The following is a 19,792-nucleotide window of genomic DNA, read 5'->3' on the forward strand; positions in this document are numbered from 1 at the left end:
ATTACGTTGGTAACTTTGCTATGTAGCGACTATCTTTATATATATATATATATATATATATATATATATATATATATATATATATATATATATATATATATATATATATATATATATATATATATATATTTTTTTTTTTTTGATCCGCAAAAAACGCCCAAAGGGCACTATCTTTATATTTGATAACCAAGAACATTGTCTCAAACATATAAGATTAGATTAATGTACAGAAGGAACGATAAAAATCCTGGAAGCCGAGTCCTAGTTGGCTGGCATGATTCTAATTGGATGGATTCAAGGTAATGCTAGATTAACCATGATCACTAATAGGGATATTAAATTTGAATTTTATGGGATTAATAGGACAGCATGGAAGATCAGTTAGAGGACTTGGTTGTTGTAGCAGTAATTTTTAATGAATGACGTAGATAGCTATATATGTGTATAGACTGAAAAGAAAAGGAAAAAAAAAAACACACCTATTATATATGTGCTGTACCTACCGTCTTGGGGTTTCTATATTACATGTTACTTCCTTATTTTCAGCTCTCACTCGTCCAGGTTTCTACACCACACAGCAGCTTTTCTCTCTCTCTCTCTCTCTCTCTCTCTCTCTGGTAACCAAGATTTCTCTCTCTACACGTACAGAGAGCATGACACTGCGCAATGTTGATCATGTACATAGCATGACACTGCAATGTTCATATATATAATTGCATCTATATATTTTACTTTTCCCTTGTTTTCTCTCCTTATATATACAGGGGTCCCCGGCTCGCTCTTCACCACTCCAAATATTTTCGAAATTTCTGGATTGCGCGAAGAATTTAAACAACGACGAAGTACATATACACCACTTCGTGTCTTCCCAAACGTAGTAACTAGCTAGTAATATACACTTATAAACTGTATTATTTTTTTAATGTCGAAATACATGTGGATCGGACCCTGTTAATATACATATCGTGCGTGAGTAAGTCCGCCATTGATCTTGCTGAGTTCTGTGTAAATGATTGTCGTTGATTTTGTTTCATTCAACTTCAGCTACCAAGAGAAGGCTGGGTACGTGAAAGCCATATTGAATTGAGTTAAAAAAAAAGAATACATGTGGAAGCTAAAGGTTGCAGAAGGCCAAGGGCCATGGTTGTATAGCACCAACAACTTTGTTGGTAGACAAATTTGGGAGTTTGATCCTGATGCTGGAACATCGGAGGAGAGAGAAGCAATTGAAAAAGCTCGAGATGGCTTCCGAAAAAATAGATCTCAGGTTCATGGCTGCGGTGATGTTCTTATGCGAATGCAGGTAAATCTTAAGAAAAAGTTTGTGCACGCAGAGTATCTAGATTTGGCACAAATGTATAATAATGCTATATATAAATATTTATTTATTTGTGTGTATATCAAAACCGTTATCTATCGGTGAATGTCATGCATCTTTGGTGTTTGTTTAAAACCAGGGGAAAATGATGGCTTAGGACGTGTTTTGATAATTAGTATCCGATAATAATATTTTCAGCATTAATAAATGTTCTCAGTATGTTCTTAACAGGTATTAATTATCAAAACATATCATTGGTCCTTATTTTCCCTGAAACCGGGGGTATTTTTGAAAAGCGGGGGACAAAAGTGCAGGCTTGGAACGGGTACGGAAACTATAGATTTTTGCTAGGCTATAGATGTCCTTATTGCATTATAAGTCCCAATACTATGGACTCCTTGCCAAATCTCCCAATAGTTCACCGAATGTCTAAAACCTTACATGTGTCACCTTTACGTGACCAATCGATGGATTACATTATTTATAGGACAAAATGGCCGCATATATAAAGAAGAAATTAAATTGCCATCCTGTTTCGTAGACTTATTTAGGTGTCTATCCTACTAGGTTTGAATACTTAAGTCGACATCCTAAAATTTAAATAATACCTAAAATACCTTTAATCATGACAAATACAGAAATCATGACAAATACAGGAATTAGCATATTGTTTGAAAGAACTCATTGAGAACTTTTAAACGGCGTAGAAGGATTTAGAAATTATCTTTGAAAATATATTTCCTTTTTTTTGGGGACGGGAGGAGTATTAATTGGATTGTGAAATCCTGTAGTGCAAGACCCTGCAAGGCAGCCTGTAGGGCGCACACAAGCCATCGATCTTGACAATGAATGGTTGAGATATGACTTTTAATTATGATCGGTAAGAATCATTTATTACCAGTCATATTTGATTTTTAATGTGGACCGGCTATTGATTGATGAGATCGACTACTGTTCGTCGCCCTACACGTGCACTACACGGGGTGCACTACAATACCCCGGATCCTTTGATTTGATTTTGTCATCAATTTGTATGTCTTCATAAAACCGACGACGCAGCTTAAAAAGGAAAACAGCAACATCGATCTAAGCATACCACCAGTGAGATTAGGGGAGACGGAACAAGTCAACTACGAAGCTGTTACAACTGCTCTAAAAAAAGCCGTTCGATTGAATTGCGCAATTCAATCAAAAGATGGTCACTGGCCGGCTGAAAATACCGGCCCGCATTTTTTCACACCTCCCCTGGTAAGTACGTTCTTTTGCTTGTAATATTGGTACGTCCTATGGTTGCCATGACGAGGAAGATCCTCTTCAAGTCCCTGTTGAGGGATTGTCTAGTCTGGACCGTTTAAAGGCCTTATCCGAACCTACATGATAGAGACCGTTTATTTTTAGCCCTCGTTGAGAACAATATCAAACATGCCGAGAAATATTCATCTCAGATATCGTTTAAGATGATTTCGAAACATATCTATGTTGCAAAAAAAAGAGTTCCAATGCAATATTTCAAACTCTACGGTTTCCATTTTGACATTTTCCACATCATGAATGTGTTTAGGAAAAATAACAATTGATATCAGATGAACATGATTGGGGTGGCTGATGTACGTGATAAGGTTTTAAAAATTGAACGGCCCCATCATTGAAGCGAATCTGAGAAGGGCCCAAATTCAACTTGACTACAACTAGGAAACAAAAAAACAAAGGAAAAGAAATTACTGATATTTTCCACTTATTGACTTCCCACAAAAGAACCATGACTGTTGTTTGCGTGCAAATCTCATGTGTTTTTTTTGCTAAGCAAAAAGATTTTATTAATCTTTGGAAAGGATACAAAGATTAAAAGGATCTCAGACACACCGGTAAAAAGCCATTCGAGAACCAACTCCAAAGGAAGGCAATATGCTAACCGAAACCCACAAACAAGACCAGAAACCGCAAACCCTCACCACACCTACAACAGAAAACAAAAGGGCTAAACCCATAAGTTGGAAACCATATATATTTTGTTAGCTTCAAATTATTTTAGTCCCTCATAAGATAAATCTGCACGATTTGTTTTATTTTTTATTTTTGGAATTTGCAGCTCATAAGCCTTTACATAAGCGGAGTAATCGACACCGTCTTAACAGCAGAACACAAGAAGGAGATGATTCGATACCTTTACAATCACCAGGTAGTGACAAAAAACTCTTGTGTGTGAAATTTCAAAACATCGATGTTATGGACACGGTCGGAGACACACATATCTCAACACAAATGTATTTGGAATCTTCTGATGCATGCATAGTAGGACCAAACTTACATCAAACGATTTCGGATGCAACTATATTCGGATCTGTTGGATGATTTGTTTTCTGTTTTGTTATCCTCTTTCCTTTCATTTTTTTTATCGTTCTCTTCCCTTTCGTTGAGTTGAGCATTTGTGCTCCTTAGCTTTCCCTCTCGATGTACCCTTTTGAGTTAATATAATTTCCTTTTGCAGAGAAAAAAAAAAGAACTATATTCGGATCTATCAACGTAACCTTGTGCCCGTGGTGTAGTATTATTCCAACGAGCAATGCCACAGACATCGACAGGGTTGCACAGATCCTAACACACAAGTATCCAAAACCGTCGCCCCTTGCACGTGAGTCCCATACAGAAAGCAAGTATAGGGGCCCACAGGGCGCATGGCTGTGTGTACTCCTTTCTTAATTTACACAAAGCAAAATTTTTATTTTTTTCAGAGAGCAATGCCACATGCACATAAGGCGCGTTTGGAACCGTCGCCTGTTGCACACGAGTCTCACTGAAAGTGTGGGGTCCACACTCAGAGCGGTTTTTTCCAACACACATGTATTCAGATATGTGCACATTCAATTATGTCCGTAGCATTTTTCAATTCGAAAAATCCGTCCATGTTTGTGATCTGTTGTCTGAAATCGTAAATGTTTCTACCATGCAGAATGACGATGGAGGATGGGGATTCTACGTAGGAGGTCATAGTACTATGATTGGCTCGGCACTTAGCTACGTTGCGTTGCGTTTGTTAGGCAAAGGTCCTTCCGATGGAGAAAACAGGGAGATGGAAAGGGGTCGGAAATGGATATTTGATCATGGTGGCGCAACTGGGATACCTTCATGGGGCAAAACCTATCTTTCGGTAGGCTTGATCGTTTTTTGCCTCAAAACTTTTGTGCATAGTTCTTAATAATTTTTTTCTATCTATATCTCTCCGCTCATTACTCTCAAACTCTCTCTCAAAGTCCAAACCAAATAGTTATTCTCTTAGGAGAAATAATATGTGGCAAAATACATTTAAATTAGAAAATCTAGAATTTTTTACCCACTTATGTATAGGAATTTTAAGATTTCTTTTCAACCAAGGGACTGACAGAGCCCATTCCATATAACTTTCCCAGATTAACCTGAAAAACAAGTCTAATTCGTGAGAAGTGTTGGAGTTGTGTAGGGTCCGGGCACCCCCTGCCACCCCTTTGTGTCCGCCATGTTTATAATGTAGAGTGAAATAGAGTAAGCCGAGTTGAATATATATATATAACCTGAGGTTAACCTAGCTTTAGATCTTAGCGCTCAGGCGTGTAATTTTCGTGATTTCTATTTCGATGTCCACGTTTAACTGTTCTTCCTTGTCTTTGGCTTTCTGTTGATTGAAAACACCTAGAAACAGAAACAAAAAACTGAAAGTCAAGAAGATTTGGAAACCCAAACCAAGTGGCAGGTTAGTGCCTGGAAGAGAGTTTTGAGGTCCAAAGGGATCTAAACGGAAGAGGATAAAACGTGGAAGTGGATTGTGGTTGATTAGGATGGATAGTTTTTAGTTTCTCATTTACGGTTTCTCTCTTTGTATATTAGAATAGATACATATACATCTATCTTACGTTTCCCGTCGTATTTTGTTGTGTGTTAGATCTCAACATCTAATCGTTTAGAACTATACATCAAACAAGAATTGAGCAAATTAATCAGACGGCTGAGCATTGGCACCATTATCTGGTTGTCTTTGTGACATTGTTTGAAATGAGTGAATTATTTAAACATTGAAGTCTGCATATATTCTATTGTGCAGGTTCTTGGAGTGTACGAATGGTCAGGATGCAACCCATTGCCCCCTGAGTTTTGGCTTTTCCCTTCGTTTTTGCCCTACCATCCAGGTGAACTGAATATTGATTTATACTAGTAACTTTAAAGGCACTTTTGTGTCCAATAGAATTCTTTGCAGAAGACTTAAATATGCGACTTTGGTGTGATTCGGCATCTGCACACTATGAGTAAGATAGGGCGTGAAATGCACTCAGTCCTTTGATTTTTAAAGGGCCGACGGGAGCACTATTTGTCTTCTTTGCGACACAACAGAAACTTTTTTAACAAAAAAAAAAACAAAAAAAAAAACAAAACTTAATAGCTGAAGATTTGAGGATGGAGATTCGCAGGATTATGTGTGTGATTTCCATAACCACTTCTTTATTTTGCGTTCGAATCTGGGATGCAGTGTTTGGCATTCTGTTAACAAACTTGTTTTTGTTTTTGCAATTCACCCAATTCCTTTGTAACTAGAAGCTTTATTTTGTGGTTTGGCCTGACTTTAATTTAATCCTCCGTGTAATTCAGCAAAAATGTGGTGTTATTGTCGCACAACTTACATGCCAATGTCGTATTTGTATGGGAAAAAGTCTGTGGGGCCGATCACGGAACTTGTCAAATTATTGAGAAAAGAAATTCACCCACAGCCATATGAAGAGATAGACTGGAATAAAGCACGGCATAGTTGTTGTAAGGTTGGTGCATGAATTCTCTCTTTACTTATTACATTTATCCTCAATTATTACCTTATTTTTTCTTCTCACTCATTATCCCAAAACCAAACCCAAAAATTTTCCAATTCCACGACCAAAGTAATTCTAGCAACATTCAATGAGAATACCAATTAATAAGTCTAGTAAGTTGGCTGGTGGCTTTTTGGCTTTGATTTTGATCGTTTATTTGGTTTTGGCTTTGGATGTTTCTTTTTGTCTGTTTGGCTCTTTGGCTTTTCGGTTTGTTGTTGATTGGGGTTTAGGTATAGGGTGTGAGGCTCGTTAGGGTCTTTGACTGCTCTATGTTGAGGTTCTGTGGGTTTTTTGGTAGTTAGTTGACGTCTTGCCTTCTTTTAAGTCTCGGTGGCTTTCGCTGGCGTGCCATTGATCATTTTAATCTTTATTTTCCTTTATAAAGATTAATAAATTCATTTTGCTTAGTAAAAAAAAAAAGTCTTTAATAACTTGGGAATCAGGGTGTGTTGGGTATAACTAGTTTGTTCAAGAAGGGTTAAACATGCCTCAAAATTTTGTCGGGTATAACCTCAGAAGCGTGGACACTTCCAAGATGGTGACGTGTTCGTGTTTGATACTTGTCGGCCACCAAAACTCTTTTGACACTTTTCAAACACGTGTTCGATGCAATTTTTTTCGTGTCCGTGATTAAGAAATAATGATCTCCATTCAGATATATGTCCAACACTCTTTTTTGCAATGTTTTCGGCACTCATCGGTGTTTATGCCTAAGAAATGTACTGTATATATGTAATCTACACTTCTTAATTAAACACTTCTACCATTTGATCATCACAGAATCCAGAATATGACATATTACAATGCCATAAAACATGTGATCACAGAAAAAAAATATCACAATATGACGTAACAATGCTATGCAAATTCACTCGATCAATATGGATACACAAATTTGGACATGTTTGATAGCAGATTTTGAGCTTGGGATAGGATTGTCAATCCCATGGGGCTTTTAAATTCTTGTTTAGTGTTGACTACTGTTACCCAAGGTTTGATATTGATAATACCATGAGATAACGAATCCCACAAATCCACCAGATTACCCATCCAATGAGGGGGTGTTATTACCAATCCTAGCCCATGGGTTTGAACGTGGAAGTACAGAGATGCCCTCCCCTTTTAGCAGCTGATGACACAATTGCCCCCACTGCATATACAGGTGATAATATTCAAGAACGGTAATATTCTTGCTCAATCACCGTTCTCACTCTCAATTTGTTTTTTGTTTCATCGGATCTGTGTCATCGTTCTCCTTCTTACTAGAAAGCTTTATGGGCTGCTCGGGTTGATGGGGAACAAAATTGGTAGAAGTTGTATGTAATGCTCACAAGCTGTTTGATGAAATATCAAGGAGAAAGTTCTTCTCCTGACTGCTCACCTGGGAATTGGGAAATACTTGCGATAGAGTTTAGTTTTCCAAATGAATATTAAACGAAACCTGTTATCAAACACGCCCAAATTCTTGAAGATTTTTTTTGAGAATTTAAGGTTTTCTCGAGCTCCATGTCAGAGTCCTATATCAATCTAAATTCTTCATAACTTATTTACTTTATTCGGGATTGGAACGTAAACGCATGGTCCTACAAAAATACATAAAATATGTCTGCATATGTAGAAAGTGAATGTATCACAAGACGATTTGGTGCTAAATTTCAATGCAGGAGGATGTCTATTACCCTCACACATTCATCCAAGATCTGCTTTGGGATGGTCTTCATTGTGCGAGCGAGCCGATCATAAACCAGTGGCCGTTTTCCAAGATTAGAGAGAAAGCTCTTCGAAAAGTAATCAAGTACCTGCGGTATGGAGCAGAAACTACCAGATACATTACTCTAGGATGCGGAGAGAAGGTGAGTAACACAAACAAGTTAATGATCATAAATTCTTGTCATTAGTTGTGTCTTGTTGATACTACGTTAACAGCATGGAGCAGTTATCTACTATTCGGAAGTATATAGGTATTCCTCGCTTGACACACATACACTCTTCACACGGTTGTACTTTCGGGCCACCTTCTTACCCAAGTTGATATGAAAGTTAATTAATATGAACTCGAAAAGAAAAGGACGGCCTTCATCTTTTTTCAGCAAGCAAAAATTGCCGAGTCTAGTTGTATTTCTCTATAGGCCTCACTTGTCTGGCCAGACTAAATGAATCATTGAAAAATGAAAATGAGAGAAGGTACCACTCAGTGCACAAGGATTTTGTTGCTAATAAGATGTGATAGCAGTAGTGTTAGACAATCTTACCGCATTTTATGTAGGAAGTCGAACTTTCAAAACGGAACCAACTTTATAATGCTAGAGTCGATAACATTTGTAAGGACTTCACGTTACGATCTCGTGTCAAAGCATTGTGATGCTTATTTGTCTAAATTCACAAGATATTTAAGGTTGTGTAATTCATCTTAACAAATGAATATGCATTTATGCTATGATTCTATCTCCGTAAAGATGTGCTCTTGCATGGTTGTGAATGTCTTGCATCATTTTTCTAGGGAATCAAACTCTTTAGATTTTTCATTGAAAAAATGGGTGTTTATTGCAATGCAGAGTTTACAGATGATGTGTTGGTGGGCAGAGGACCCTAATGGTGATGAGTTCATGTATCACCTTGCCAGAGTTCCTGATTACTTGTGGCTTGCAGAAGATGGAATGAAAATGCAGGTCCACATTACAAAATCATAGTACTAGATGTTCTTTGTTTGATTGTCAATTTTATTTGTCAAACATAGTACTGTGCAGTACCCATTTGCTCACTTGTGACTTCGATTGCAGAGTTTTGGTAGTCAGTTATGGGATTGTACTCTTTTGACTCAGGCCATAATGGCAAGTAATCTTACTGATGAATATGGAGATGCTCTTAAAAGGGCGCATTTTTACATAAAAGAATCACAGGTATCTTTCAAATCACCGAAAGAAAAATTAGAACTTTGTACCACTTTTCGACTTAATCATTTTCTGTTACTAAATATGAAGATCAAAGAAAACCCTGCTGGGGATTTCAAGAAAATGTACCGTCACTTTACTAAGGGGGCATGGACTTTCTCTGATCAAGATCAAGGTTGGGTTGTCTCAGATTGCACAGCTGGTGCACTGAAGGTAATTTAGTCTTATGAGCTTCACGACACTATAATAAGAAAGATTACTTGAAATTCGCAAAAAGTGATTTTCTAATCAACTGAACTTTATACAGTGTTTATTATTACTTTCGCAAATGCCACCGGATGTTGCAGGAGAAAAAGTGAATGTTGAACTACTATACGAGGCGGTGGACGTCCTCTTGTACTTCTATGTATGAAAATCATTGTATCTTACTGTAATAGTTTATACATTTTGACTAGAACTGTGACTCTTTATGTCGTTTAATTCAGAGGCCTGAAAGTGGTGGTTTTGCTCTTTGGGAACCAGCAGTTCCACAACCATATTTAGAAGTAAGTTGTTCCCTTATTCTAAATTCTTATCGCACTGTTTACACATGTAATATACAATATTTTCTTTTCTCTTGGTAACTCCAAATTACATTGGGTTACTCAAACGCAGGGGTGGATCTAGTATGGGGGAGATGGCATGGGTCACCCCCGATTTAAAAAAAAAAAAATTATCGAGAAAGCTTTAAATAAAAAAAATGAAGAATATACACTATGTTGGCTCAACAGCTTGGTGGTTTAGCCATTTACCAGAGCCCGTTCGTTTTGGGATTTTGGATCTAGATTTATAGGCAATGAGTGTGGAGAGAAATAAAGTAATGATTGGAAATAGGGGTAGTGATTAGAGAGAAATAGAGAGAAAAATGAGAGTAATGATTGGAGAGAAATAGGATAATGATTAGAATTCAAAATTCAAAACCCTTAAATGAACAGGGTTGTGTCCTGTTAGAACTCGTGGGCTAGAGTTCAAAACCTGGTGTCACCATTTTTTGAATTTCTCTCTTTTCAATTCAAGACTATCAGCTCTCTCTCTCTCTCTCTCTCTCTCTCTCTCTCTCTCTCTCTCTCTCTCTCTCTCTCAAAACCCTTTCAGCTGACGTGCTCTCTCTCATTTTAAGTTTTTGCTATAAATTCTCACATGGTTTGTATTTTCCCACAAGTTTAGTATTGTAATTAAAAATCCCCACATGGTTTGTATTTTTTTCCCACTAATTGGAGAGGAACATAACACATTTGGACATTAATTTTTCCCCACAAGTTTAGTATTTTTATTGCATGTTTCTTAACGGATTATAGTGAATGTGCGACATAAAAATGGAATTCACAAACATGTCAATTTACATACTTGTATGTTTATATTACGGTGCCGCCCCTGTATCCGGATCCTGGCTCCACCACTGCTCAAACAAGACCTTGTTTGGGCTCTAATGGAATGTTGCACTTTTGTTAATCTAGTTACGAAACAATTTGAAACTTAATTGCTTATTTGGTCTTTCACCTTTTCCCTTTTGTTCAGGTGTTGAATCCTTCAGAACTTTTTGCAGACATTGTGGTAGAGCGAGAGTATGCACTTGTGCTACTTATTTCATTGTATTAGCCCTGAATTTTTTTCCCATTGCTTGAACAACTATTATATGACAATCAGTATATTGGAATTTAGGCACGTCGAGAACACTGCATCCATAATTGAAGCTTTACTATTGTTCAAACGCTTACACCCACTGTATCGAAGGAAGGAAATAAATACTTCCGTGGAAAGAGCAGTGCATTTCCTCCAAAATAGACAGCAGCCCAACGGTTCTTGGTGGGTTCATTTTCTTTTGAACTAACTTGAGCATACGAGAAATGGATACATGATTTGATTTTCTTAAGAGAGATAATAAAATGCATAAGAGTTGTGACTTAACCAAAAGCCGGTTATAAACATCGACAGGTATGGCTATTGGGGAATATGCTTCATCTATGGTACGTTTTTCACGCTAGGAGGGTTGACTGCTGCTGGGAGTACATATGACAATAGTCAATCAGTTTGTAGAGGTGTTCAGTTTTTACTTTCAATACAAAATGCTGAAGGTGGCTGGGGAGAGAGCCAAGAATCATGCCCATCTAGGTAACTAACCTCTTCTGACAACTTTTTCTCCACAATGTTGGCTCTGATGCATGATTTAGGGATGGCAATTTCCCCGTACTTGCCTTTTGGCCCCGATCCAAGTAAGTATTTCCTAATCCGATAAGCAAACGAGGTTGGGACAACTTTGCTTCTCCCGATCCACTTTACCTAACCTGTCTTGATTATATGAATAAAATATTTTTGTAGTTATGTATATGTTCTACATATAACAAGAGTAAAATACCAACTTTCAGTTCTTTGGTTTTTTTTTTATTTTTTATTTTGCTATGTTTTTCACTCCCTCAATATTTTGTTATCTTGACAAAATCCTCAGAAGAGAACAAAATTAGTGCACATTGTGATGGTGACTGGGAACCCGATTTTCCCTACCTCGCCACCTACCCCATTGTTTCCACCCTAACTCCGCCTCGATAAGGACGGGTAGCATCTGAGTCTGTTCTGTCCCATTGCCATCCCTAGTGCCATAATGAGATGTTTTTTGGCCCGGAGTGCTTTTATGGATTTGGTTACACAATGTCATTTCCGGCGACCGCTCTAAAAACAGACTTGCGGGTTCAGTGTTGAATGCCATAAAAGACTTAATTGAAACTCTCCCTAATATCAATTGATTTTAGGAGAGATGGTGGAAAAACGGTTTGACAATGTTAAACCACCAATGAGCTCATGTTAAAATGGTATATCAAAATGTTCGTTGCTAGCACAGAATAGGATTTCAAGGATACAAAATCTAAGTAGTTACCTGTTACTACTGCCCTGTTTTGACTACTTGGTTTCTATTTGATTATGTGATTATTAAAAACAGAAATACATACCGCTGGAAGGAAATCGAACGAATTTTGTACAGACATCATGGGCTATGTTGGGTCTTATTTCTGCTGGACAGGTGAGTATTTACTTACTGTGAAAAAATTAAAAAATCTATATTGCACAAATAGCCTTCTCAAGAAATGTATAATTTTTTTTTCTTACCAAGAAGTTTTTGGGTGCAAATAGGGTATAGCACACGTGGTACCCGGGCGCGCATCCGAGCCATCCAAACGTGCTTTGGATGGCCAAGATTTTAGAGAGAGAGAGAGAGCAAGAGGAGAGAGAGTGGTTGGTTGGTTGAGGACGCTAGAGAGTGTTCGGATTTGGACCGTCCAAAACACGTTTAGACCAATTGGTTGCGCGCTGGGTACCGCCATGTGGTACCCAATTTGCACCCAAAAACTTCTCGTTCTAAAGACTCTAAACATTTGACTTGTATCATTTTTGTGGGAAGCCGAAAAATGGCCCCAAAACCTTTTGGTTTTGAAAGGCGCTTGATGCAAACCCTTGGGTATAAGTTACCCTAGAAAATCGGCTTGAAAAACTTGTCAGGGAAGGGTTCTAAAGAGCTGACATAACTAGGATCATAAAGTACCACCACGCTCTCGACATTCACATTGGTCCACTCTATCGACATTGAACCTATGGTAGCCCTTTCTCTTTGACTGCTCAACTCATCTAGCAGTATTCATTACTTTAGATCAAACACCAAATGATACAAACCCTTGTGTAGAATTCATCTCTGAAAACCGTCTGGCAAGGGAAAAGTGCCCATGAGCTTACAACTACACAAGGCCAACTTTATACTTGGCCGATGTGGTACATTAATTTGGATCGTAACAATGCACATAATTATTTATTGTTCGATAGATATAATTAAAAAAGTTACCTTTTCTTTAACTAGGCTGACAGAGATCCTACCCCATTGGATAAAGCAGCCAAATTGCTAATTAATGCACAGATGGAAGACGGTGATTTTCCGCAACAGGTAATATTTGATTGCATAAACTATTTACGAAAGGAATTGATTTTACACTCCTTTTCTATCCAAATGCACCCCTCCTTTTGGTTGTGTTCATGTAAAATTACAAGATTACCCTTTTATGTGTGAAGAACAAACTGTATGAAGGGTAGTTCTCTGCTTTTACATAGATAAACACAAAATAATTGAATGCACTTGACAAAATGAGAGTGCTAAAATCAATTCCCTTTGTTTTTCAGAGACAAATTATTTTTGAAAAGTGTTCTGGAGAACTAATATTGGAAATGAGAATCTAATAGGACTTCCTAGGTAGATACCAATGACAAAAGAAAAGATATCTGGAAGAAGAAACTTCCAAAAACTCAGATATGATCAACTATCAAAACGTAGAAAAAGAAACACATGCAAATATATAGGTACTATCTTTAAGGTTTCTTTGGGTAAAAGGGAAGTGAAAATCAATTCCCAAATCAAAAACAAATGGTCGTGAAAATAAAATTTACTCCCGCAGTCCCTTTTTAAGTGTCCATTACGTACGGTTCTGCATGCTATTTTCAATGGTTAATATCATTGTCTTATAGAAATAATTGAGATCTATCAAACAAGATTTGTATTGCATATTTTTAGCAATATACATTAAAAGATATAGGCAATTGAAAACGGCACACAAAACTGTAGTGGATATTTAAAAAGGGACGGAGGGAGTATGTTTTTGTGTACTGTCTGAAAACTCGGTTTTTTCTATAATAAAAATAAATAAAATATCTCGATAGCATGTTTTGGAAACTATTTGGGAAACAGTTTTGATGTTTCTTAGTTCTTAGAAAATGAGAATTTCTACAATACAATTCTTCTCATAAACTTCAAACTACATATCATCACAGGAACTAACTGGAGTATTTATGAGGAATTGCATGCTACATTATACCCAGTACAGAAATATGTTCCCCACATGGGCGCTGGGCGAGTATCGCAAACATGTTTGTTCTTCTTTCCTGTAAACCTAATCTCGAAGATAGTATACATGCAATTCTACTGTACGCAATGCGTGTGTGTGTTCGAAACAAAATAAAACACCAGTTGTGTGTACGTCGACAAGGGGTCAAATACCGTGCAAATGATCTTGTGTTTGAAGGTGCAATTTAACAGAGCAATGAAGTATAAATAAAGTTAATAAAGCATGTTTTCCAAGGTGTGTTTTTTGTCAAGGCAATGTATCCGAATTGTGTGCAAGTTCTATGTAATGTCTGCAACACACTCACTCTCTCTCTCTCTGGTAAAATGGAAATGCATTGAAATAATAATTTAGTGCTTACAATTCTAGGGTACATAACCCCTAATTAAAAATCCGCACGAAATACATCCACAATACAATTTGGAAAATAAAGATAAACATAATAATCCCCAACTGAAACCGGAGCATCACTTGCCAACGCATCTGCACGTCGGTTAGGTTCTCGGTAGATATGCTTGATAGACACCGCTTCAAACTCCTCCATATTGAGGGATCTGCGATCAAGTAAGATATTAACCCAGTGGATGATTAGCCATTTCCTTGTAGTTGAGCAGCTGGATAGCTCCCAACGCATCTGTTTCAACTTCCAGATGCGTCACATGTTCTTCCCTAGCAAAATTGAGCCCATCCCGCAAGGCCCAAAGCTCGGTCATATGAGGCTGGAGGTTGCAAGAAGATTTCTGTGAAAACCTCCAAGCCATCTGCCATTGGAATATATATATCCCTTAGGAGTTCTCCCGTGGATGCCATCCCCGTAGTAGGATTAAGTGATCCATCCGCGCGTATTAAGTTTCACAATTAGGACTAACCCAGCCAACACTAAAATATCAGACTTTTTGTTACTCATCTGTTGAGGCACCAAGAAGTACCACTTCAAAGCTTTGTTGTTCCTTATGTTATTAGCAATAACACTAATATCAGCATTGGTAATGTGGCGGATGGACAAGTTGTTATACGGCCGGGTAGAAAGCCTTTCCCGAGGGGGTGATCAGGTTCCAGATGGTGCATTAATCGGCAGAGGGATTGAACCATTGGAAAGAATGCTTACAGATACCTTCCAAAAAATCAAGAGGAACGTCGAAGGAGATGTTGTTAAAGTTCCAGGCATGATTATCCCAACAACCAAACGCGCACTTTCAGGTTGTTCTCATTCCGGTAGAGGGGGTCCCTCAATGCGAGAGCGCAGAGGTCCATCGCCCGTCCAGTTATCCATCCAGAAGGACGTAGAAGACCCATTTCCCAAATGGATACGGGTACCCTTATCATAGAGTTGATGACCCGCGTTGATACCCCTCCAAGTGGTAGAGGGGTTAGAGCAACTCCTAGTGGTTGATTTGTAGCGAGAAGTAAGAACACGAGAGACCAGAGGGAAGTATTCTTCTTAGAAAGTTTCCATTTGAGTTTTGCCATTGCCACCAGATTATTGTTCCTCGATTTTCTTAAACCAAGACCCCCCAAATCTTTCGGTTTTGTGACCCTATCCCAACTGATAGCATGAATTTTCCTACGATTAGCAGTAGATCCCCAAAGGAAATTCCTACTAATTTGGCCTATCTTTTTAGTGATCGCCGATGACTGGAAGTAGGTTAAAGTGCATGATATGGGCCGGAATGGTCTCACTAACCGACTTAATCAAAGAGGAACATCCCACAGGCGAGAGGTGCTTACTCTTCCAACCAGACAGTTTGGACTCAAATTTCTCAATGATAAACCAAAAGGATTGCTTTGTTGGTCGACGAGAATAATGGATGGGGGCAACCAAGGTAAGTACCAAAGAGGATGCACAAGGAAAACCAAGGCTTGAAGAAAGATTAGTACGGACGTCAGTTGGAGTGTTTTTGGAAAACAGAACTTTGGATTTTGTCAAACTCACTTTAAGGCCCGAAATGGAACAAAAGTCTTGAAGACTACTCGAAATAATATCACAATTATTTTCTGTGGCTTCCACAAAAAGGACGAGATCAACAGCAAAGAATATGTGAGAAAGCGAGGGGCCTTCTCCCGAGGTCTTCATGGGAGACCACCATCTATTCTCACAAGCCAAAGTGATTTGAACAGAGAGGTATTCCATGCAAAGAAGGAATAAGTAGGCCGGGGAAAGGGGATCCCCTTGCCGAATACCTCTTGAAGGGTGGAAAGCGATGGATAACTTCTTGCACAATGATAACGTTATCCGTACCACTATGACCAGGTAAAAAACTAGACTGGAGAGGGCTAATGAGCTCACACAAGACAAGTCTAATGCGCTTAACAAGAATTTTAGTAACCAACTTGAGGATGCTGTTGCAAAGGCTGATTGGCCTAAGTTGGCCAACGGTCTCCGGATTCCTAATCTTAGCTAGGGATAAGACAGAGGAAGGTGTGATTCACCTCAGAGGGAATCTTACCAGAGGAGAAAACATCAGTCACAAACTGATGTATGGATTAGGGCCACAATGTCCCAGGTTTTTTGGAAAAACCCAAGGTGGAGACCATCCGGCTGGCCAGGCGCCTGGCACGCCTTGAACGTCCACAGGACTTCCTTAATTTCAGCCAAAGAGGGAATAGAACACAGGGTATGGTGGCTGCCCGAATCAATCTTAGGGAAAAGAGGTGGCATGAAGATAGTGCGAGCGCTCATGGTAAAATCAGTACTGAAAAGGGAAATGAAATGGGAGTTCAGACTATATTTTTAATGCAAGGACCTGCAGGATCATGTTCTGTAGGTCATTGCATTCTCTCGCGCTTCTCCAAAGACCTGCAGAACACAGGGCATAGGGACCTGGAAAGCAACATTTTGAACATCACCCAGGCCAAAAAAAAGGGAGCAAACTTCAAAAGTAAAAGCAATTCCGTATTATTGTGTTAGGGGTGCAGACAACCTTCAGCAATGGTTTAGCCCGCAGGGTGTGGGAACTGTAGCAAAAACGATATTTTTAAGGACTTGGAGTGTAATTTTGGCAATAGGACCCGACCTAATTATATTGCAGTCTGTATGTAATTAGGCTAATAAGTTTTTAGAGAAAAACAAAGAGAGGCGAGAGAAAACGCAGGTCTCAAAGAGATTGCGAGAAGACTTGTACTCTTGATTCGATTTCATAGTGGACTGGTGTGACTCTTGTGGTTTTTCCTCGCGTTGTGGTTTTCCACGTATATTCTTTTCTTGGTTGATACGCACTATTTTTCTGTTTGTTTGCGATTTCTGTGATCCTAGTTTCCAAGATCCGTAGGGCGTTATGAGTTGAACAAGTAGTTCAATTCCTAACATATTGCACTGAAATAATTTCTTTCCTTCCCTTGAACCGGCAATGGGGCGTCAACTATGTAGCATGGACACAGACATGACATGCCCGGTCCAACCGCTAGGAGGTTGTAATGGCTGCCTAAGGCCTAAGTTTTTTAAGAGGCCTCTGAACCAAAAAAATATATGTATATTCCTATATTCCCGCGTCTAAAAGGCCTAGAGAGCACAAAACGCTCTGCCATTGACATCCACATCGGTGCACTCCATCGACATGGCCACCATGATAGCCCTCTCTCTTTTGGCTCATCTATCAGTATACTTTAAGCCTAATGAATACTCGTATCGATAGATTTTATACCGATGATGATTCAATGGGCACGGTGGGATCCATGCTGAGTCCTGGATGATCTGAACCGTTCAATAATAATAATAAAAAAACCAAGTGGGCCCGTGAAAAATCAACTCAAAGATTGGATTGAGCTAATTTTTCACTGGCCCACTCGATTTCTTTTTTTATATTATTGAACGGCACGAATCGTCAGTGCAGAATCTACTCTGGATTCCGTGTGCCCGTGAGTTCATCATCAGTATGAAACCTATTGGTACCAATAGTTGGGTTCTTTAAGCCCAAGTATCTTAGGGCCAAGAGGTTGCCTCATTTTGCCACTCGGATCGAAATGTGGGGGTGCTTCGTCCGTCGATATATCAATTTATGATTACCCTAAGCATAGGGTAAATACGTCCATTGAAGCATAATAATCCGGAAGTCCGGGATCGTACCCAAGAGAATATCATCATAACTTGATTGAATTTGTAGATGCAAGTATTGTGGCCTTGAAGCGGCTAACTTTTAGGTGTAGTTTGAAGTGAACTAAATGTGCGATGAAAATGTGATTTGAAAACGATTTAAATTAAATGGCTAGGTCTAGGGGATTTCAACACCTGCAACTCGAATCAATCAGCTCTTTCTCGAATTACTCGGGTTGAGATACGTGTCAACGAACTCCCAACCCGGAGGATTTATCATTAAGCTCATTTACTAAAAAAGGAGTCGAAATACCAAGCTAATTCTGACATTTATCTAGCAAACACAAGGGATGACATAGCTCTAAGCATCTATGCGTGGCAAGTAGGCTCGCTCTTGCCTATGCATGATCAAAGAGGTTAACACCGCCGAGATTTGATAAACAAATATGAACTACCTTGATTTTCCAACTAACAATGAAGATTTATTGAGATAAAAGTATGATTAATTCAAATCGTGGGGTGCTAATCACCACATGACCAAGCCTAATTAACTACTCACTCATACTAGAAATTGAATCAACAAAACTAAATATTGAAAACATGGCGGAAATCAAATTAAATTAGAGATTAAGATAGATCTAAAGTAGAGCTACAACTTTAATGAAGGGTAAAATGACAAACAACAATTAATTAAGGAAGAAAATGAAGGATTTAGTCAAGAACAATCAAGAACACTAATAAGAGTGAACACCAAGTAAAGAAAATTGAAGGAAAACTGAATCTCTTATTAATTTCTGAATGAATCATTACAAAAGAGAATCAATCTCTTCTTATACAACATACATCAGAATCACTTACTACTTTACAAAAACCAACTATTTTACTAAACCGTGATTACCTTTAACTAATTCTGTTACAACAGAGGCCTGATTGTCTACACACGCATCCACACCATATGAACTACTTTCAGCCAAAAGCCTTTGCTGAGAAGGCTTGCATACAGTAGTAAGACGTAAATCTGTGACTGGTCTAATCTCACTAACATGCCCCCTCAAGCGATTGGGTGAGGCACAAACCAAGAGCTTGTCACGAAGATAATGAAATCGAGAGACAGAGAGGGGTTTGGTAAACACATCAGCAACTTGATCCATAGAAGAGACATGGCGAAGAACAAGCTTCTTAGCAGCAACCTGTTCGTGAATGTAATGATAGTCAATTTCAATATGCTTGGAGCGGGAGTGAAACACAGGATTTGTAGCGAGAGCTAAAGCACTGAGATTATCACACCATATAACTGGTAAAGAGGAGACAGAAACAGAAAAATCACGTAACAACATCTGTAACTAGTTCAATTCGGCCACAGCATGGGCAAGAGCTCGATATTCAGCCTCCGTCGAGGAACGAGAAACCGTAGGTTGTTTCTTTGCTGACCAAGAAATCAGATTATTACCCAGAAACACACAATACCCTGAAGTAGATCGGCAATCAGCAGAATCGCCAGCCCAATATGAGTCGGAAAAGGCCTGAAGAGTGAAAGGACCACGAGTAAAACAAAGACCATGATTAAGAGTGCCCTTGACATATCGAAGTAGCCGCTTGACTGCAATAAAATGAGCAATAGTAGGAGAAGCCATGTGCTGACATGCGTGATTAACAACATAAGCTAAATCAGGGCGAGTAATGGTCAAATATTATAAAGCCCCAACCACACTTCGACACAAACAAGGATTTCCAAAAGGAAGAGAATCAGAAGCTGAATCGACAGACTTAAAAGCAATAGGTGAAGCATAAGGTTTACATTC

At 38.6% G+C, this 19,792-nt stretch overlaps 1 protein-coding gene across 1 annotated transcript; it reads left to right on the forward strand.

The window, feature by feature from the left end:
- Positions 1 to 786: 786 nt before the first annotated feature.
- LOC131317791 (dammarenediol II synthase-like) lies at positions 787 to 14,183 on the forward strand. The gene is made up of 18 exons (XM_058347431.1): positions 787 to 1,303; positions 2,378 to 2,566; positions 3,408 to 3,497; positions 4,269 to 4,466; positions 5,394 to 5,478; positions 5,936 to 6,102; positions 7,818 to 8,006; positions 8,709 to 8,822; positions 8,934 to 9,053; positions 9,135 to 9,257; positions 9,352 to 9,450; positions 9,530 to 9,589; positions 10,602 to 10,648; positions 10,746 to 10,889; positions 11,019 to 11,189; positions 12,012 to 12,099; positions 12,928 to 13,011; positions 13,890 to 14,183. Exons 1-18 carry the CDS (start codon positions 1,106 to 1,108, stop codon positions 14,004 to 14,006), a joined length of 2,283 nt encoding a protein of 760 aa, XP_058203414.1. The 5' UTR covers positions 787 to 1,105; the 3' UTR covers positions 14,007 to 14,183.
- The last annotated feature ends 5,609 nt before the right edge of the window (positions 14,184 to 19,792 follow it).

This window comes from Rhododendron vialii, chromosome 2a (genome assembly GCF_030253575.1).
Source record: "Rhododendron vialii isolate Sample 1 chromosome 2a, ASM3025357v1".
In the NCBI taxonomy this organism is placed as follows: Eukaryota; Viridiplantae; Streptophyta; class Magnoliopsida; order Ericales; family Ericaceae; genus Rhododendron; species Rhododendron vialii.